Source organism: Erpetoichthys calabaricus, chromosome 8 (assembly GCF_900747795.2).
Source record: "Erpetoichthys calabaricus chromosome 8, fErpCal1.3, whole genome shotgun sequence".
Taxonomy (NCBI): Eukaryota; Metazoa; Chordata; class Cladistia; order Polypteriformes; family Polypteridae; genus Erpetoichthys; species Erpetoichthys calabaricus.
Genome location: NC_041401.2, coordinates 70,858,939 through 70,880,515, shown reverse-complemented (window position 1 = coordinate 70,880,515; position 21,577 = coordinate 70,858,939). Strand labels below are relative to the sequence as shown.

The 21,577-nt window shown below is 39.4% G+C and overlaps 2 protein-coding genes and 1 long non-coding RNA gene across 4 annotated transcripts in view; 2 read left to right on the top strand and 1 right to left on the bottom strand.

Annotated features, from left to right (window-relative positions):
• pigl (phosphatidylinositol glycan anchor biosynthesis, class L) overlaps positions 1 to 3,004 on the top strand; it is a 62,703-nt gene extending 59,699 nt beyond the window's left edge. For both annotated transcript variants that reach the window (XM_028806763.2, XM_028806765.2), the window contains 3 exons: positions 638 to 669; positions 1,225 to 1,358; positions 2,555 to 3,004. In XM_028806763.2, coding sequence (XP_028662596.1) covers positions 638 to 669; positions 1,225 to 1,358; positions 2,555 to 2,683 — 295 coding nt within the window. In that variant the 3' untranslated portion in view covers positions 2,684 to 3,004. The remainder of the gene's footprint in view (positions 1 to 637; positions 670 to 1,224; positions 1,359 to 2,554) is intronic.
• Positions 3,005 to 3,947: 943 nt separating this feature from the next.
• cenpv (centromere protein V) overlaps positions 3,948 to 21,577 on the bottom strand; it is a 30,363-nt gene continuing 12,733 nt past the window's right edge. Inside the window, exons 3-6 of the mRNA XM_051931233.1 lie at positions 11,172 to 11,270; positions 5,675 to 5,744; positions 5,449 to 5,563; positions 3,948 to 4,660 (exon numbers count right to left, since the gene is read on the bottom strand). Of these exons, the coding sequence (XP_051787193.1) occupies positions 4,536 to 4,660; positions 5,449 to 5,563; positions 5,675 to 5,744; positions 11,172 to 11,270 (409 nt within the window). The 3' untranslated portion in view covers positions 3,948 to 4,535. The remainder of the gene's footprint in view (positions 4,661 to 5,448; positions 5,564 to 5,674; positions 5,745 to 11,171; positions 11,271 to 21,577) is intronic.
• LOC114655638 (uncharacterized) lies at positions 14,996 to 16,948 on the top strand. The gene is made up of 3 exons (XR_003716934.2): positions 14,996 to 15,092; positions 15,514 to 15,673; positions 16,464 to 16,948. It is a non-coding gene; the product is annotated as an uncharacterized LOC114655638 (long non-coding RNA).

Below are 21,577 nucleotides of genomic sequence, written 5' to 3'. Positions count from 1 at the left end.
CATTAGCCAGAACCTATCTTTGCAGTACTTGGCTGAAGGTAGGAAATATTCCTGGACAAGGACACCAGTCCATCAGAGGGGCCATTCACAGACACACCCATACAGGCCCAGTTTGGCGTTGGCAGTTGGCCTAAGTTGCCAGTGTTTTTAATGTGAGAGAAAAACCAATGCAGACTCGAGGAGAACATGCAAACAACACACATACATAAACAACACCCGTATGGCCACGGGATTTGAAGCCAATGCTAACCACTTAGTGTAGAATTTATAAATCATCGATGCTTTTTCCCTTATGAACCATAAGCCCTAGTTATTTTCAAAAAAATAATAAAACGTTCCCCAAAGTACAGATAACCATGTCCTCTTTGGAAGGGTGACATTTTAGTCAGAGCATGGATGCCTCACCTCAGCTGACAGGCAGGCCTTGTCTGCAAACTAATGCGCAACTGCTTTAAGTTCCCTTGATGTCTTTAAACATAAAGATCGGTTGTGTATTGAATGTGTAGCAAATGTGGATGTGGTGAGATTGGCTTGATGGGAATTCCTTATTCCTGTTTTTAAAATTAAAGTAGGGCTTGTGGCCATTGTTTGTTGCAACAATTGATCTAACAGTGTCTGTTCTTTGTATTTTCTTTAGCTTCCTGTCAGCTAGCAGGCAGTTACCTGAAGGTATGCACTTTTCCTGTTGCCTTGCTTTCATTTCCCCAGTTAAGTACATTTTTGTGTTGGTTCTTGACTGAGTAGCATGATGTAGGATTTAGACCCTTGCTCCTAATAACATGTTTCGTGTGCTTGCACAGTTATTCCTTTTTACAATTTTTACTGGCTATCCTGTGCCTCATAACTGAAATGCTAAATGTGTTTTGTAATGTAGCGCATCACTGCTTCGGCAGCTTTTCTTGCAGCATGGAAGCTACTGTAGAATTCACTGCAGCCTTCTTTGGTCCTTTAGTCGGCTTCTGTAATGTTTAGTATGTATAATAAAACACTGCAGATATCTGTGTGCGACGGTATTGGCGTGTCCTGCGCTTACTCAACTCCTATTGATGCTCAACTTCACTACTAAACCCTTGCAACCCCAACAGTCATAATTGTAAGCAGCTCTCCATGATCATGAACTGTATAAGCAGGTTAGATGACAAATGGTAATTGTGCAGATTTCTCCTTCAAGCATGCCATAAAGAGAATTCTTAAAGAAATTTAAAGTCTTTTCTTTCATCTTAGGCTGCTGTGCAGCTGTCTTGGAAACAGTGAATATTTTCAGGAAGTACCTCTCTGTTTTGGATGCACCAGTCAGCTGGTTAAGGACTCCAGATTTACTATTTATTTTAACGAGAAAGGAGTATGAAGAAGCCAAGGTGAGCCATGCATGTCCTACAGGACAGACTTTACTGTAAGCAGTTTGGTGTTGTTATTAATTTATAGGCAGACTGCGATTTTCTGTAACAATCAATGATAGTCACACAGCAAACGCAGAAAGTTCAGATCAACTACAGAAAATGCAAAGTTTGATTCAAAAATCTTGAAAATTTGAAACCTTCAGGAATAGATACTGCACGCTAGCCTTGTCAGCAGTGATGAATTGAAGAGGGATTTGCTGATATCCTTCATTGCTGCTGTCCCTGTATATTTCTCTGCAGGAACTTCATCTCGATGTTGTGGTTGAATTTTAGTCTAACCCATACCACTCCATTACAAAGAAGCAAGTCAAGCCCAAGCTATATATCTCTTTGACTGATGGAGTGGCTTGCCCATCTTCAAAGTATCACCAGATCATTCCTCTTTTTCACCTCCTCTTGCTCTCAAACCTCTGAACTCCCACAAACAAGACTTTGCTGCTCCCAGGCATAACATATTTTCTGGATTCCTGCTAGAATGTATGCTAAAATGTGATCTGATCTTTATCCAAGTCATAATAACTAACAATAACATTAAACAATAACAGCACACACAAATTTGTTCTTTGTCATAGCTTTACTGAACTGGTTTACTCTTCATGTCTCTGATTCAAACTCTAAACAATCCTCAATCTGTATGTTACTGTGACATGTCTTTAATTGACATCGTGTTTCTTTCTTGGGCACACATTCTTTTAGTCCAACCAGGGGACTGATTTTTCAGTCGCCTAAAACAAAACAGCAGCAAGGCAGGGATCCTGCTTGTATTAAAACTTTTAGGGGAAACTGAAGAACAGACGATGCACACACCATGTGCACCAGATGGAAGGTTAGTGAGACAACAGCTCACTGCTAGGAAAGAAGAGCAGCGAGAGAGATTAGAGTTGAGGTGGCAGAGGAGAACCCAACCACTTGACTAAATAGCTGGTGATTTTAATGTGGGGCAGTTGAGTTTAACTAAGTTGCTTTTTCCTTTTCTGTCCTCCTTCCTCACCCCACTCCATGCATGTTAATCTGTGTAATATGTTTAAAACAATAACAACTGGTACAACCTCTATACGTGTAGATGCCCCTCAACATCAGGCTAACAGTAATCTTATCACAGTCTTACTTTAATGGTGGTCTCAATCTGAAAGTTTCTTTTATCTGCCCCACAGATTGCAATGCGTTGCCATCGCAGCCAGATGTTGTGGTTCCGTTACATGTATGTTCTGTTTTCACGTTACATGCTGATCAATACCTACAAATGCCTCTCTGAAGAGCAGAAGATCAGGAAACAGGAGTAATATTGGGATTGTAAAGCAGCAAAAACTAACAGTAAAAGCAGAGAGAAATTAGTCAACAAAATGAACAGAAGTATGGTGTGTAAAAACACAGTGGTGTTGGGCCCATTTATTTGCAACGGTCATATTTTTCCATGCATCCTTGCCTCCACTCTGTAAAATGTATTACACCTTGTATGGGAGTCCTACAGTGTTGCACTATTTTGTGCTTGGAGCCGATGCTATGGTGCAGGTCACTTTGTTATACACTCATGAAATATGCTGTTTGCAAAAATTGATTGTGAATTTCTATAAAGGCCAATAAAAAACAAAATCCTTTTAAAATATTTCTTTATTTTGGTTGACGAAATAAATACCTTTCACAGGTTTCTTCCATTTAACAGTCCACAACTAAAGCACACTTCTTTCTCCTCCTCCTTCTTCATTTGCTTGACTCCTCTCCCAGCTCTGACTGTCTGTGTGAGTGGTGGCAGCTCCTTTTATGCTGGACCCAGGAGTACTTCTAATGTAAGAATACCACAAGCAGGAGACACTCCTGGGTCAGATGGGAGCTCAGAAAAGCAGGAACAGAAGGGCAGTCTCACTGGATGTAACTCTCAGTGCCCCCCGCAGCCATACAAATGGGCACACCTGCCCATTAATAATGCCATCCAGTATATCAGGGTAATATGCGCTCTTCAGTGGTTGTCTCCTCTTGTCCATCCACTATGTCAGCCTCCTTGCCAGGAAGGGGACAGGGCTCATTCTGGCCCAGGATACCAGACTACCCCAGCCATTCCTCACAATGTTTATATTTTACAAGCTGTACCGAGATTTCTTCATCTATCCCAAATGTCTGTCCCACTTTTTTAAACAAGACAGTTTACGGATTTCCTTTTGAAGTTCCAGATGAACACACTGTACTTGCAGCAAAGTCAAAAATGATCTGTTAAGGATTCTAGCCAATTGTGTTAGATTTCAGGTATGTCTGTCTGCTGCTATTGATTTATCTAGTAAAATGTTCTCAATACAATGAATGCTCAGTTGTCAGTTAATCTAAGACACATCTTGAGAATAGAGAGGAAAACCAAAATATCCAGAGAAAAGCCCAAGCAGACAAGGTAAAAACTTCACATAGACTGGAATTTTAGAATCATCAGCAAGGCATACGAGGCAGCAGTTCTGGTTACTATATCACTATGCCGCCCACCCTGTCATGCAATAATACCCAAAAAATTCAAATCACCTTTTTTTTTTTTTTTTAAATAAAAGCGGCCAACATCGGAAGTTAATGAAACCATTTTTAATAAGTGGGGAAAATGCCAAAATGGCTATTTTTAATGGCTGTTAATAAAATATTAGGTTTATTTTTACAATATATGAAGCAAAACGCTTTTTTCTTTGTTGTCTGTTGTACCTGAGGCAGGACTGCAGAGTGATCAAGGCATGGAATGGCGAATCCCTCAGTTTGCAGCTTAATCCTCTGCACCTCGCCGCACTGTGCGGCACCGAGCCAGTTGCTATGTCAGCGACTGCTCCAAATGTTGACATCATGCACATTTATGTAATACATCTTATTGCAAGTCTTATTTGATAAAATGGCAGCTCAGTAGACAATTACCATATGCCTTGTACAATAAATACTGTATTATTGTGATTATTTTGTTGTCATTCATTGTGTTGAAGAACTACCTCATGACTTCACTCACTTCAGATTTCAGCACCTTTACTGCAACAGAATTAAAAGGCTTATTTTGGTATTTCATGTATTAAGGCTTTATTTTATTCCCAGCTATATTCTGTATTTGGTTGATTCTGTTAATTTAGGCATCATCCCATTAGCTCTCAGAGTCTTTGCAAAACTAAGACAGCCATGTCAGACTATCGACATGTTTCTAATGGTTTCGTGCTGGTCCATGCTGACTTCCCACTCTTTCCCATTAAAATTCTCCATAGTGATCTTACGAACAGTTCCTTCATCCAGGCAGTGAGGACATACCCCTAGGGGAATAAAAGAAAGACATACTTGTTCATATTAAGTAAGAGATTTTCTCAATGTAAGCAGTCCCAGGGTGAATGATGTGGAAGGTTGTGATTTAGTCAACTCATAGTTAATATTAACTATTTACACCCAGGCCACCATCTTGTCATCTGTTTGCAATTCTTGTATGCCTCTTCCAGTTTTCATTACCTAGATTTTAAGCGGCCAAAGGTAGGGGAACAGAATAAGTTGTGGCAAGGAAGCCCTAGCAAGGGCACCCACCCTGCCATAAAACGATAACAGGCCATTCAGCCCAATAAGCTCACCATTCCTATCTACCTAATTCCTCCAAAATAAAATCAAGTTGATATTTGAGGGTCCCTAAAGTCCTACTGTCTACCATACTACTTGGTAACTTATTCCATCTGTCTTGGATTCTCTGTGTGAGGAAAAACTTTCTAATATTTGCCCTCAAGTTTCCAAATGTTCCCCTTGTTCTTGAAGAACTCAATATAAAGTAACAGTCTTGATCCCCTGTAATATTCCCCTTCATAATTTTAAACACTTCAATCATGTCACCTCTTAATTTCTTTTAGTTCATTGACCTTCCCACAGCCTTCCATCTCATATAGTTTATCACAGATACATCTATGAAAATGACCCTGTCTCCCTAGCACAACACAAAGCACACCATCCTGAAATGCGATTACGGTCTTACAAATCAAAACCTGGTTAAGTGAAGAGTAAACTAGTAAGTGAACTAGTAAGAATGCTTCAGCCCAAATGACTCCTAAATGTTGAAACTTACCATATCCATCTGGGTTGGAGCGAGGCTTGTAGAAACTCTGCACACCACATGTTTTGCAAAAGAGGTGTTTGGCAACATGAGTGTTAAATGTGTAGGTTGTTAAATGAGAGTCTCCCTGCTCACACACAAAAACAAACAAAAAAAATCCAAGATAATAATTTTAATGAGTACAGCCAAGAGCTTACGGCATACAAGATTAGTTCACTGGAACTTCCTTTTTGTGTACCTGAAGAAGTTTGAAGCGAGAGGCTGGGACAATAAAATGATTGTTTTGCTTCTTAGTGCAAACACTGCAACTGTGAAAACAAAAATGTAAATGTTTAAAACCTCACCATTATATGACAAAGTTAAAACATAAGGTTTAAAACATAAGAGTGGTCAGTGTAGTAATAGTATTATCATATTTACAGAATACCATGCAATTTATATTATATGGCCAACCAACATGCATCGCATTTCCATTCCCTGAGTTTTATTGCTCGTTTGTCACTCTAGAAACCTCAGAGAGACATTTGGAAACCTAAGAATTTAGGACAAGTAGACAAAAGTGTTGTAAATGCCACTGGGTTGGACAGGCATCCTGACCAGAAAAGGGATGATTCCTTACCCAGATGGGAGGATCCAAGTAGGCAGATGGGCATCCCGACCAGGAGAGAGGAACAAGCCAGACCCAGAAGAGATGGCCAGAAGGGATGGATGGACAGACAGCTCATCGATTGTAAAAGACGCCACAGGGGATAAGTTATTCCCCCAGGACACAAGATAGCAGCAGCCCTCCACATCAGCACCCATTTGGCAACCAGCAGGGAATGCTGGGAGATATAGTCCAGTAACACAGCCTGGCTGGGGACCATGGGTGCTGCTGTCGGGGGATGTACCCCCCCAATTTATGGGACTTCCGTGTGACCCGGAAGTGCATCTATCAGGCAGTAACCCTGGCACCGGAAGAACCAAGGTCTTTAATAAAAGGGACCGCACTCCCTTATCCAGGCAAGTCGGAGCTGAAAGGACATTGAGCAACACTCAACGTGAGGAAGGCAGTGCGGTGGGTTAGAGGAATTGTAAGGAGAATTGATTTGTGGATAAAGAAAACTTGTGCTGCTGTAACTTTGTGGAGGTACTTTTTTGGTTAATAACCCATACTCTTTCCAGTGAATTCACAAGCATATAATATTAGATTAGACACCCTACCTTTTACCATAGCAGATCAGTTTAAATACCTAAGGGTAAATATCACAAGTAAACATAAAGCTCTTTATCAACAAAATTTTGGCGTCTGTATGGAAAAAATTAAGCAAGACTTGCATAGATGGTCAACCCTTCATCTCACTCTAGCCGGAAGAATTAACATTGTTAAGATGAATATCCTTCCTAAACTTCTCTTTTTATTTCAAAACATTCCAATATATATCAATAAATCGTTTTTTAAACAGATTCAACAATAACCTCATTCATTTGGAACTCAAAACACCCACGTATCTGAAGAGCGACCCTACAAAGACCTCAGGCAGAAGGTGGCATGGCTTTACCTAATTTTCAGTTTTATTACTGGGCAGCAAACATACAAGCTATAAAAACCTGGACACAAAAAAATGCACATACACAGGCTTGGTCCGCAATAGAAGTAAAATCCTGTAGTACTTCTTTATATTCCCTGCTCTGCTCTCCAATAAATGCAAGTTATCACAAATATACTAATAACCCAATTGTGCTTTACTCACTCAGAATATGGAACCAAATTAGAAAGCATTTTAAGATGGAAAATCTTTTATCAGTGGCACCTCTGCAAGAGAACCACCTCTTTCAACCCTCGCAAGTATATCTAGTTTTTAATACCTGGAAAAGTTTCGGGATTAAAATGCTCAGAGATCTTTATATAGACAACATATTTACATCTTTTGAACAATTACGATCAAAATTCAACCTCCCAGCTACACATTTCTTTTACTATCTTCAAATTAGAAATTTTGTTAAACAGAAATTGCCCGATTTCCCCCACCTTGCACCCTCCACAATGCTGGAAAAAATACTGCTCAATTTCGAGGAAATAAACACTACTTCCGCAATATATAAAATCTTTAATTAGAGTCCCTACCTTTCAAAGATCCAAGAGGACATTGGGAAGAAGATCTCTTAATCAATATATCAGAAAAGGAGTGGAAGGTAGCAAAGCAGAGAATTCACTCGAGTTCTATATGCGCAAAGCATAGAATTATTCAACTAAAAATTATATATCGAGCTCATCTGTCTCGCTTAAAACTGTCCAAATGTTTCCAGGGCAGGATCCAACCTGCGAACGCTGCAACCAAGCTCCTGCCTCACTGGGTCACATGTTCTGGGCCTGCACCAAACTAACATCATTTTGGACAAAAATTTTTTAAGTGCCTTTCAGACAGCCTTGGGGTCACAATCCCTCCTAACCCATTAACAGCTGTGTTTGGTGTTCTTCCAGATGGACTTGAATGCAATCACCGTTTGCTTGTCCTTCTCCAATTCACTACACTTTTGGCACGCAGACTTATTTTGTTAAATTGGAAGAATCCTAATTCTCCTCTTATAAGTCAGTGGGAAACCGATGTTTTATATTATTTGAAATTGGAAAAAATCAAATTCTCAGTTAGAGGATCTGTACAACATTTTTTCAAAACCTGGCAGGATTTAATCAATATTATTTTAGAATAAGAGAAATAACTATTACCACATTTAACTCCCTTCTCCATCTCTTATTTACATATATATTTACTTCTCCCTTTCTTTTGTTTAATGTTGCCTTATTAAAAAGCCTTAAGCAATTTTCCTTTAGCGAAGCTCTCCTTCTCAGGGGTGGGGTTTGATTTGTCTTCAATTTTGTTGGGTTATAAATTGATCTGTTTGTATGGAATGATTACAATGAAAATTAATGAAATAAAAATATAAATAACCCATCCTTTATTTGAACCTAGGAATATGCGTGATTGTGTTTGGGGCACGCTGACGGCCCAGTTCCATGACAGTGTGTAGACTTCAACTGAAGGATATATTCCCAGAACCTCCCCTCTTTGCATACAACCACCAAACCTCAAACAACTGACTGCCTGAAACATATGTGTGGCTCAGCAGCAAGTGGCACATCTCCCTGCCTACAGAACAGGTGTGGCACCTGTGCACATATTTATACGACACATCAGGTAGTTATACCACATTGCCAGCAGGAGCATAAAATAAATGGTTTGTTCATATGCAAATCTGCTAATGTGGTCTACCTAAACATGTGCAGAAGGTGCCCCAACACTGGACTGTATGTAGGGGAAACTGGTCAGACACTGCACCAGCAAATGAACTCACATAGATTTCATATAAATCAGAACAGTGTTGATCTTCCGGTGGCAGCACACTTTTAACAGTAATGGCCACAGCATAAAGGATCTGAGGGTCACTGTGCTTATGGGTAATTTCAAGTCCCAACAGTAGCAGAGAGACTGAGAATACAAACTTATGCTTAAATTTAGTATTCTACAAAATGGTCTGAATAGAGACAAGAGTTTTATGACCAGATATGTTGACTAACAGACTGATAGACCTCTGATGTAGTCAGCTGGTCAATCTTACAGACAACACACTTCAAAAGAAAAAAAAACCTTACAGGACTTTCTCTAGTGATGGTTATCCTTTCTCTACATTGTATTAATTCATTGTTCTCTTCTTTCAGGGTTAATTCATCAACATTTGAACAAAACGTTTGTTAAGATGAAAGAAAAAAATCACTTTGCTATCCCAATATAAGCTAGAGTTCTATTTTTCAGTTTCTTTGTTACACCCTGCCTGATGAAGGGGCCTTAGCTGCCTTGAAAGCTTGCATTTGTAATCTATTTAGTTAGCCAATAAAAGTTGTCATTTCACCCTACTTTCTCCTGTATCAATCTATAGCTAACACAGTACAACACTCTACTGCTATGACTGACATGGTCAGCATGGTAGAAATGGGAGATGGTCTGTGCCATAGATGTCCAATCAGGTAGCCAGTTTCTTAACTCTTTCAGGGCTGATGTCGACTTTTGTCGAAATTCAGGGGGTAGAGGACGGTAATCAGCTGTAAACTGGGACAAAACCTGCCCTTCCATTTAAGTTCAACTCTCTTTGCTAGAAGGAAAGTTAAGTACCGGTAGCTTTGTTGATTTGACCTTGATTCCCTGCGTCAGTAGCGAAGAGCAAACAATTTCTAAAATGGCATCGACATCTGGCGAGAGACTAAAGCGGATATGCAAATTAAAAAAAACCCATGGACGTTTTATGTATTATCGCTGAATCAGACTATAACTTGTCAGACTTGGAATTTGATGCAAGTGATCAGGAGATGGGGATCAAAAACAAAAGTGAGGTACCAGCATCAGCTGATCAGTCCCCAGCTGATCTTGTGCTGAACACGTTTGGGTAGCTGATGCCCCTACAGCAGCTTTCGCCTGGGAGGACCACCACTTATGATGATGACAAGAGGTACAAATCATATGGAGTCACACTGCGACTGCCACTGCTGCCTACCTGCCGTGCGAAGACAGCCAAGGCAGCCAGCCCACCGTGCATTCCTGCTGGTAATTGAGGTGCCCCCACGCAGCCACAGAGATGCCAAACATGCACCAACAGCAGCCACAGCATGTAGCAACAGACATTTTAGGTTGATTTATGTGTGAAACCATCGCTTTGTGTGCTTTTTTAAGTTGTCAACTTCAATCTCAAACAGAGTTTTTTGGAAACAATATTCAGCCCTCAAAGAGTTAATATCACATTTATCTAAATTTGTCTTTGCCACGTTCTCATTCATTCATTTAATTGCAGTTGCTTATTCTAATAATTTGATGCCATGGCCTTGAGTCAATCCTGACAGCACCGGGTGCCAGACAAGAACCAGTTCTGGATGAAACACCAGTCCATCTATCAGAAAGCACACTCAATCATAATGAGGTAATTTAAAGTCATCAGTAAATTTAACCTGCATGGAACGGGGATATGTAGGAAGCTCGAGCACCCAGAGAAACCGCAAGCATGCAAATGCCACAGAGTGAGCAACCCTGGAGTTCCACTTGAGAAATTCACAAAGATTTTGTGTTTCAAATGTAACCAGGACAAGATCCAACCTGTCAGTGATATTATCAAGCGCCTGCATCGCTTGGAAACATGTTTTGTGAAAAACAAAATCTGTGCATCTCTTGGAGAACCCTGAATATAAAGACACTCTTAACGCTTTAACGGCACTATTTGAAATTATATCAGATGGGATTAACATTGTGCCACAAAAAAAAAAAAAAAAAAAAAAAAAAATGGTTGTAATGTCCTATACCATACTACTTGCACAGACTTATTTTGCTCAATTGGAAGATTCCCAGTTCACCCTCTATAGCTCAGTGGGAAAATGATGTTCTGCATTATATCAAATTGGAAAATAAATCAACTATTCTTTAACAAAAGGTCTGTTTAGAATTTTTTCAGAACTTTGTAAGATCTCACTATGGTAACCAAGCTGGGCATGAGCTTAAACTTTTCATTTTATTTGGTGTTTTATCCTGTATTAAGAACTATTTAAAAAGCCATTAGGTTCTCTTGATGGGGTGGGGGTGGCATAAGAAGTGTGTGTGCAATGTCCTTCAACTGAAATAAATTAAAAAAAACAAAAAAACTCTACCACACAGCAGCATACTTTGTTTTATTTTACCCCAGTGGTGTCCAAACAACATAAAAATTTTGCTTACTTGCAATGGAAGACGTGCAGATCATGTGGGGCCCATACTTCAAAACGCACTGCACCACAGTGACAGCCCCCAGTGTGTTTCACTAGACCACGGCTCTCTCTATTGAGAAGAGAAAAATACAAAATATAAGTGAAGGAGACATAACAGGTGGAAGACAGCATTCTGTCCCAATGAGTGCCAACCTCAACTGCTTGGACGGCAGCACTCAAATAGCACTTTTGATGTTACAACTGAAATTCCCTTAAGGTGGCTTCAAGAGAGGAGAACTTCAGAAGTCTGCATTAGAGGTCTGCCAAAGCTTCATCCCACTCCCAGCCCCTCCTGTCAAAATTATATCCCATTTCCAACCACATTTCCATGTTCCCATTGAAAAGGCACTTGAATCTGGAACATAACCTAAAGCCGATGTCATATTACACAGTTGCTGATCTAATTTCTGCACCATGTCAAAGTACACAAATGAAAATTGCAGCCCATGTCACATTTACTGACTGTGTTGACCTTCCAGCACAGTCATGCTTGCCCCTTTTGTGACAATACTTTAACTATACTTCCTTAGAAGGCTGGCATCCTTCAACATCTGCAATAAGATGCTGCAGATGTTCTATCAGACGGTTGTGGCGAGCGCCCTCTTCTACGCGGTGGTGTGCTGGGGAGGCAGCATAAAGAAGAGGGACGCCCCACGCCTGGACAAACTGGTGAGGAAGGCAGGCTCTATTGTAGGCATGGAGCTGGACAGTTTGACATCTGTAGCAGAGCGACGGGCACTGAGCAGGCTCCTGTCAATCATGGAGAATCCACTGCATCCACTAAACAGTATCATCTCCAGACAGAGGAGCAGCTTCAATGACAGATTTCTGTCACTGTCCTGCTCCACTGAGTCTGAGGAGATCGTTCCTCAACCACACTATGCGACTCTTCAATTCCACCCGGGGGGGTAAACGTTAACATTATACAAAGATACTGTCTGTCTGTTATTCCTGCATTGTTATCACTCTTTAATTTAATACTGTTCTTTATCAGTATGCTGCTGCTGGAGTATGTGAATTTCCCCTTGGGATTAATAAAGTATCCATCTATCTAGATGAGAGAGCTGGCATTGTGCAGTGGGTTCAGCAGCAATCTCTTTTCTTCAGTTCTTTTTTCCATTCAGTTATGGTATGTAAAATACGAGACATCAGACAGATGTGTTTCTCATGTGTGTAAGGTTCACAGCCCTCGTGCTGTGTACAAAGGGATAATAGCTGTGGTGCATTCAGCATTCTGTCTAGTACACAAAACATCAGACAGATGAGCTTCTCTTCTATTTGTGAGTTTCACATTCTATGCACTGTACTTCCAGATGAGCATTCGTTGGTTCATTTTGATGTCAAATCTCCTCTCCGACTAATAAGAAAATCAAACCTGTTTGGTTTTATTATAGCAGGCAAAAGACTGATTGGGATCAGGCGCTGGGTATGTTACATTAGGTGAGCGTCTTCAAGGAAGCGCACCACCAACTGCCTCCAACTGGCTAGGATTATGTGAATGAGGGTAAATCATTGGAAAAGTCATCTAATGTAACATAAATCAGCAGAATCTACAAGGGGGGAAAAAACACAGAGATGTGAGTGAATCTGTTCATGACATGACTTTTTTTAGAGTACAGTCAGAGTTGATCTATTGATTGATAATAAATAGATTAATAAATTTAGGGTGAACAGACAGCCTCTTCCCTCCTCCAACCGTGATGTCCGTTTTTTTGAGACCTACAGTCTGGAATATTATTTATAAAATATCTAAAATTCTCCAGGATTTGTTTTGATAATTAGTTGGCCTGTGTTAACAAACAGTAGATCCTCATACACCTTGTGCAACATGTATAAGTTTTGAACCAGCAATCAGTGTAACTTGTGTGCCATGCAGTGTTTCTTTAAATGAAAGCAAACCTGGCAGGTCAACTCAGACAACAGCTTGGGAGACTGGGCATAGCCACATTACTGTTTAATAACACCAGCTTACATGTAAAAAAGGTGTCCAAAATTAGCAGACATAAGCAAAGGATGAGGAAGGAGTATGTGACGAAGGGTGTGTAGTCATTAAAGTCACCATAGTGCCGGTACTGGCCAAGGCACAAGTAGAAGTAGGCAACGACAAAGGGATGAGAATCACCAGAATATAATCTTATCAAATGCACGTTTGCCAGTCAGCACACGCATTGTGAATATTCTTTGCCTTTAAGCTTCTACAACAAATTAAATGAATTATCTAACACTATAAGAATTAATAGCCCATATCAAGGCAGACCCACCATCAACTGCTCATAGCGCCAAGGTGCTCACTAGGTGCAAACCTGCTAGCATTTTTTTCTGCAGGTCTTGCTTAAATGTTAATACTTGGCAATTCTTAATACAAATTGTAACTGCAGTCTGAATACAACACTCAATTGTAAATAAAAAAAGGATAAAAAGCCACATGCTTCCATTTGTTTCTTACAGTACACTGCCATTTCTTAAAAAAGAAACAATTTATTTCCCCTAAACAGATGACCTGTACTTTAAATGTGACAGTCAAGTTTTCACCAGTGAACAACTAAGTGCTGCTGAACACTACAAGTTAAAAACCTACTTGTGTACCAACTGGAAAATTAAGAGAATGTTGGTACTATCGTGATGGCAATGTTGGTTTGGATTAAATTAATATGCTTAATTTAATTCAAGGTCACGGAAGTGTGTTTATGCTCAAAAAGCAAACGATTGAAACTAGCAATGTACAGGATGTCAGCCCATACCAGGAGCCACTCAAAGAAAATGGGCAATTAACCTAATATACAGAAGACATTAAAATGTGAGTAAGAAATCCGAAAAACCCACAGTTACATTAGAAAATGCAGACACCAAAGCAAGGCTCGCAATTCTAATCCAGCGGCTCTAAGCACGGCGCCACCGTGTCTTCGATCAAAGTGCCAACGCCACCCTGTCACCGATTCGTGTTGGCGGTGCACGCGATGCTCCTTTTACGATGTGAGGTGCGTGAACACGAGATAATGGAGGAGAAATCACCCTGCAATCGTCACTTTCTTTTGCCGGTGATGGTTCGCCGAGAACCAGAAGGAACGGACTGCAACAACAACGTCTGCTAGACAGAAGCCTTTTTGGGTGCTTTCTATCTGTCGCCGTTCGCCACCACGTTTTGGTGATTTGAGTGAACAACACGGTTCTAGGTTTTTAAAAAGTACTTCATACGAACCCCTCGTTCATCTCGGATCTAAAATCGCTTGTGGTCTTTACTCCTATCTGCAGAAACTTCCTCTACGAACTTGACTTGAATCTGACGAAACAAGGTTGCCAGATTTGACAGGCACTTTACTGCCCAATCACAGTCATAATCTCACCCAAACATATAAAATCTAGTCCAGGATTGGTTTACTACGTTAATTTCATAGGCTAAAGGGGCGTGAAAATGTAAAGAGACATTTTAGGTTTTACAAAGTCGCGCACAGTTTCAAGAAAAAAAGCCCAACATGAATAGTCCCGTCAAACGCATTTTCTCACGCCCAATTGCTGTGAAAAGTATTTTACTTTTGGGGGAGGTGTATCCTCTGGACTCTTTTTTTTTGCATTTGTCAGCGTTTCGGGAATGGGCGTGGCGTCGTCAAACGACAGGCGGAGTCACCCTATGGAGGCGGTACCAATAACACGTGCATGGCGGTGTAGTATGTTGGGACGAGAAGGGTCCGGCTGCAGGTCGCAGACTTGGCCTTCCACGCCCCTGGCCTTCCACGCCCCCGGCCTTCCACGCCTCCTGCCTTCCACAGTCCGCCCCACAACTGCCTATAGTCCGTAGAAAGAGAAGAAGAGCTGCTGTACAGTTATTCCAATTCGAAAAAGAAAAGGAGCTGAAAACGATTTCTGACACGGAACAATGGCACAACAGAACCAGGTATGGACTCACAGAATAAAAAGCTCAGTATATTTAAAGAAACTTTAGATCCATTAAACAAAACTAATGAGATGTACGATTATATACTGTATAGCGAATCCAAGTGTTCTCTGTTTATCGTCATTACTGACATATCCTATTTTTAAGCATATCGTTTTAATTATTTGTTACCTCTTGTATTATTTCTTTTTAATATTTGCCGTATTATTTCATCTATATTAACTTTTTCACTTATTTATGAGATGTTATGTAGAGAATCTGCAATGTCAGTGTACAATATGAAAGGTATTTATGTTTATCGTCGTCATTAACGTATGTTAAATATCTTATCTTAACTTAGTTAAGTTAGCTATTTTTAAAAGCACGTTAGCGCTTTCTGCCAAATTAGTATTACATATTATTTTTGTCTTGATTTCCACAGTCACATTTCTCCATAAAGGCAGAGAATATAAAAACAACTTTGATAACATTGATTAAATTTCCAAATGAATCCAAGTGCCCTCTTTGTAAAAAGCACAGAGACTACAGCATCCTGCTACGTCACCTTCAGAGTCATGAAGGCCACATTGTCAAGTATGCAGGTAGTGTATATACAGGGTATGCTAAGAGTGTGTGCTTGCAAACAATACTGACATTTACATTTCTGATCTGGAACTTTTTAAAATACAGGTTAAAAAGCTGAGCATTTTCCGTTGTTTGGCAGGATTTACTATTTACAGATGTAACACAGGGTGTGTCCCAAGTGGCCAATTCCATTGTTGTTTCTGTTTAAAAGTCATTGTCAACAGTTTACTGTATGTCAGTATTTAATATTTTTCTTTGTTTAAATTTTTTTACCCCTTGTATTAGGGCTTCCCTAGTGTGTGCTTGGTGTGTTGGTGTGTGCTTGGTGTGTGTGCGCCCTGCGGTGGGCTGGCGCCCTGCCTGGGTTTTGTTTCCTGCCTTGCGCCCTGTGTTGGCTGGGATTGGCTCCAGCAGACCCCCGTGATACTGTAGTTAGGATATAGCGGGATGGATGGATGTATTAGGGCCTTCCAAGTCAGATGAATAGCCATGGCTGTGGAATTTCCATGTTGATGGTATGACCATTTCATATTGTAACTATCATTTTTTGTATGTCTGTATTTAATGTCGTGTCCAGGTTTCCAAAGGACCATTTTGTGGTGTCTCTGTATTTCATCCTCGAGGCCCCCTTCAGTTTTAATGAGTTGTGTCTCAACATTAGTCCTCTCTTCTTTCATTGTAGTATTTGTAGAGGGAGGATTTTATCTGGTTGCTGGTTCCGATTTTTGTCACCTTCTACAATTTGTGTTGGATATTTGTGTTATGTTTAACTTATTTTATTATATTTGTTTTTTTTTTTAATTTCAGCATACTGTCCATAGTGGTTTTGAAGTTCCAGAAACGCCTACCTTTCAAAATCCAGATCATTTAAATGTATGTTTATAATGGTTTGCATAAATATTTTTGTAACATTAAACTCCTTTTAGAATGACATGCTGGCTTTGTGGAAGAGCTGGTGTAGAATGTTACTTGAGAACTCCAGCACCAAGGGGTAAATGAAATTTAAATTTCCTTTAATAACTCTAATTTAGTTCTGCGGCAATATGGCAAATATACTTAGCCATATTGTAAATCAAAGACGAATAGTCCAAATGTTTACCATTATAAACTTAGTGCTTCTTTTTGAAATCACTGAAGTAACTGCTCACATCAGACTGAGTGAGCAAACGCCCTTCTAAATGAAGGCCAAGAACCAAACAAAAAATTAGAAGGTACAGAAACAATGGACAGCCAGGACAGGGTCATTTTTTGTGCTTATTCTTTTGGTTCTTTTTTAACATTTCCTTAGGTAAATATTATTTTCTATGTTTTTAGGTTTAGACTTTATTGAGCCATTAATGAGAAGACAGAGTAAAGACTTGGCACTACATCTGAAATGAACAAATGTCTTGCTATTCTGTTCCATAGCACTGCATTCTGCAGATTTCAGATTTTTTCTTTTAGAAGAAACGTCAGCGTCCCTTCTCCAACATCCAGCACAGGGCACTGATGAGCAGGTACAGACACATCATTTTATAAACTTCCATAAGAAAGATAAATTACATTTTGTTGATGCTGGCTTACAATGCCTGTGGTATAGTGAATAAAATGTATAAAAAGACTTAATACTTGTCTCAGATGCCGACTGTTAATCGTTAAGCAGTAGGAGTCAAAGCCCAAAAGACTAAAAGCCTGTTTTATATCTTCTGACAAACTGTAGTACTAGTACAACTCTTAAAGGCCTTAAAACATTTGAAATGCATTGTGTGCTGTATTAATAATAGTGTATTGTAAGAAACATTGAAGACTTGTAGAATCTGTGATCAAAAGCAGTAATGTTAATAATGTATAATAAATTACATTTGCTGTACATTATTTTTTTTACTTTCCTTATATACCTTGTAAATGTGGAGGAAAAGGCTATGAGCTTTATGATGACCATTTAAAGAATTTCCTTTCTTTCTTTTTTAATATAATGTATTACAGCAGCATGGAATCCTTCAGCATTTCACCGAGGCACAGAAGTGGTGTGCTGAGAACATTTCTGTGTTCAGAGGGCGAATCTCACTCCCTGCATTACTGTCAATGGACAAAGACGACACTGAGGAGGCCCTTCAGAAATTTGATTTGCTATCTGAATTTCCAGAAGAAGAGGAGAGAGAATATGTCTTTAGACATATTTTTTTCACTTATGGAAGACATGCATCTGTTTTTAGATTAACGTGAGAGGAAAAAGGAAAATGACTGAGTTTTGTGAGAAAATGTAACAAACATACATGTCCCTCATTGTTCAGTTACAACCTACAATTCTTGTTCTATATTTTATATATTCTTTAACTTTTTTGTAATAAATGTTTCAAACCAACTTCATCTTTACAGTCCATTGTCTTAGTGTTATGTATTAAAATAATGTTTTATAAAGCAGGGCAAGGCAATATTTATTTATAAACCACATTTACAACAGCAGCCAGAACTGAACCAAAGTGCTGTACAAGAAAGGGTAAAAGAAGCAGTTCAAATATACCGTATGTACACATCACAAAACTGCAAGAATAACCAGCCATTACATAAAAGATAAACTTAAAATACCCATATATACAGTACATATTTATAATCCTGAATGTACGTGAGCCAACATATACAAACAATGTCAACCTCTTGCAGGGTCAAATGGCAGCAAGAAGAAATAAGACTTTAATGATGACTTAAAAATGGCCTGTGATGGAGCAGACCTAATATAATAAGGAGAGCCATTCCAGAGAAAAGGAGCAGCCACCACAAACACCCGATTCCTCCTTTGCTTCAGCCTCGACCTCGGCACAACTAAGAGCATCAGGCTAGTAGACCACAGGGATCTTGTTGGCACATACAAGTGAAGAGGTTCCAAGAGGCAAGATGGGGCTGATCCACTCAAACATTTGAAAACAAGAAATAGAATTTTAAAATCAATTCTGAAATGGACCAGAAGCCAGTGAAGTGAGGTCAGTATTGGTGAAATATGGCCACACTTACGAGAGCCTTCAATAAGTGAACAGCAAAGTTGTGGAATAGTTGTAGGCGTCGTAACAGGGCTTGACCAATACCTACATACAAAGAACTGCAATAGTCCAAATGAGATGCTGTAAAAGCTTGGATGGCCTTTTCAAGATCACAGAAAGAAAGAAAGGCCTTTACCTTAGAGTCTCAGCTGGAAAAAGCTTCATTTAACTTCACAATTTATCTGTCTGTCAAGTTTGAATGAGCTGTCACAGATCACACCTGGGCTAACTGAAGCTTTATGATACGTATATGGAAAGGGGTCCAACAGCAATATCAGAGACACTCAAACTTTAACTCTTGGACACCATGATCACAGTTTTATTATCGTTTAGTTTAAGAAGATGCATTGCCATTCAGGTTTTAGTATCATTCAAGCACACATGGAGGGTCTGTATTTTCTTGCTTTGATTTTAGTGGCAAATATATTTAAGTGTCATCAGTATAGAGAAGCCATACTTGTTAACAGTGGAGCCTAAAGGTAACATGCCTATCAAAAAGATAGCTGGTCCAAGGATGGAACCCCACAAGTAAAAGGAGCTACAGAGGATGAGAACTCACCCAAATGAATAGAAACATTCCTATTTCTTAGATAAGATTTAAACCATTTCAGGGCATTACCTTGGATGACTACATACTGTTCAAGGCAGGATATAAGAATCATAAGATCCACAGCATCAAAAACTGAAGTAAGATCTAGCAGTACAAGAATGGCAAAATCTCCAGGATTAGTAATTGGGAAGAGGTCGCTGTTAACCTTTAACAAGGATGTTTCAGTGCTGCAAGAACATCTGTATCTGGATTGGAATTTTTCCAGAATACTATTTTCATCTAGAAATGTTTGAGTTAGGACAAGTTTTTCAAAGACTTTAGATAAAAAAGGCAGTTTAGAAATTGGCCTGGAATTTGACACATTGGAGTGTCCTTATTTTGTTTTTTATAATACGTTTCTGCACCACAGCGTGTTTCAAGGCAGCAGGAACACAATCAGAAATCAAGCTAGCATTTATTAAGGTAACAATACTTGGTCTGACAGAATCAAAAAAACCCTTAACTAATCAAGAGGGGACACTGACCAGGGGGCACTTTGTAGGATTCAGGCGTTACACCAAATCAGACAACAGAGTCGATGACACACGCAGGCACAAAGTGGTCAAAGACAGCTGAACACACTATGGGAAGAATCCTGAGCAGGCAGTGACACCGATGACCTAATAACGGTAATCTTATTTACAAAAAAGTACATCTCCGTTTGGAGAGTAAGTTGGGGTATGCAACAAATGACAAATTCCTAATACAAGAAATGGTATATGGCGATTAAATTATTTAAAATCACTAAAAAATTGATTTGTAATTATTGTATCGACCCAAAACATTTTTAAAGTTAAGTTTAAAATCTGTTAGTTCAGTTCCAAAATAAATAAAAACGACGGTTTATGGATGTGCAACTTTCAATAATGCAAATGTTTGCATTTCTTTAGAAAAACAAACGATATATCTATTAAGCAATTTGAGAGATTCGCTTCACTTTTTTTGATAAGTACATATTTATAAGTTTGGGTCCCAGGGAGAACAATTATGCATTAAAATTAAAAATCAGGTAAACGTTTGAAAGTTTAATAACTCCACTTGAAATTTATCAACATTATAGCAGCAGCGAAGAACAAAATTAAGAAAACACAATTCAAGACAGACAATGGAAATGAAAGTATGAACTGTATTAGTAAGCTGGATCATTTAAAAAATTGTTCAATATAAACAATTTTAAAAGTTTCTTTTGAACTTGAAAGTTTAGACCTTCATTTTCATGCCTGTTGATTGCTTTGTTGTGTTATTGATCATCATTTATTTTGTAACATAATAAATTAATGTCATTAACGGAATTTTCCTTTATTGAACGAGGTTCCAGAAATAATGTCAGACATGCCGTTTAGTACAAAAGTACCATAAAAATAATTTCAAATATTTTGAATGATAGAATTCACTATAATAGCAGTTAGAGATAAAACTGTTTTTTGTTTCTAAAAGTAAACACGACAGTAATACCATAAAGAGAAACTCGGATTCTTGCCTCGTGATTGCAGGAAGTCATATTAATATCGTCTTTTACGGTTACATGGTAAATCAACGTTTTTCAACGAAAGCGATGTGACAGGGGACGCACGCGAATGCTGGGGGCGTGGTGTGGAAGGCAGGAGGCGCGGAAGGCCGGGGGCGTGGAAGGCCAAGGGCGTGGAAGGCCAAGTCTGCGACCTGCAGCCGGATACTCTTGGTTGGGACAAACGCGACTCGGATGGCGCAGGAAAATAGCTTCTTCAGAGGGACGCGGAATGGGGCGGAGACTAAAGGGGGGGGATCAAATGACCGTCCTTAACATATAAAGTAATCCTCATTTGCATGGGCATCGGGCAAAGTATAGTTGTTGACCCAAGTTTGAATCATGTTGGCGCCGGCGGGTGGCGCGACTCAGTGCGGAATAAGTGGCCACAAAAAATGAACGAATGGCAATTCAGGACTGCGAGTGTGAGGAGTCCTTTGCGTTCTTGACACATGACAGCTTACCCTAAAAACAAATGAGAAGGAAAGATGTACCGGTGAATAGGACAGTAATATGATGATTTCTAGTATTTAACGTATTCAGGGTTTGTTGAAATATTCGGATTTTGTGCTAAAATTTGCGCACCATTTCTATTCGCTTTTCTTTGTGGTCTAATTATTTGCGAAGTTACACTTACGATTCCCCTGGGAAGTGCTCTGAGTGCGCCCTCGCACGGCTATGTCATAGAATCAATCCGGTACCTGCTTCTAGTCCGTTGCACGTTCATACTGCACTAATTATATTTTTGACCTCGGCGGCTACATATTTTTGTTTCATCTTTTATATTCTAAACAATATTCTTGCAAAT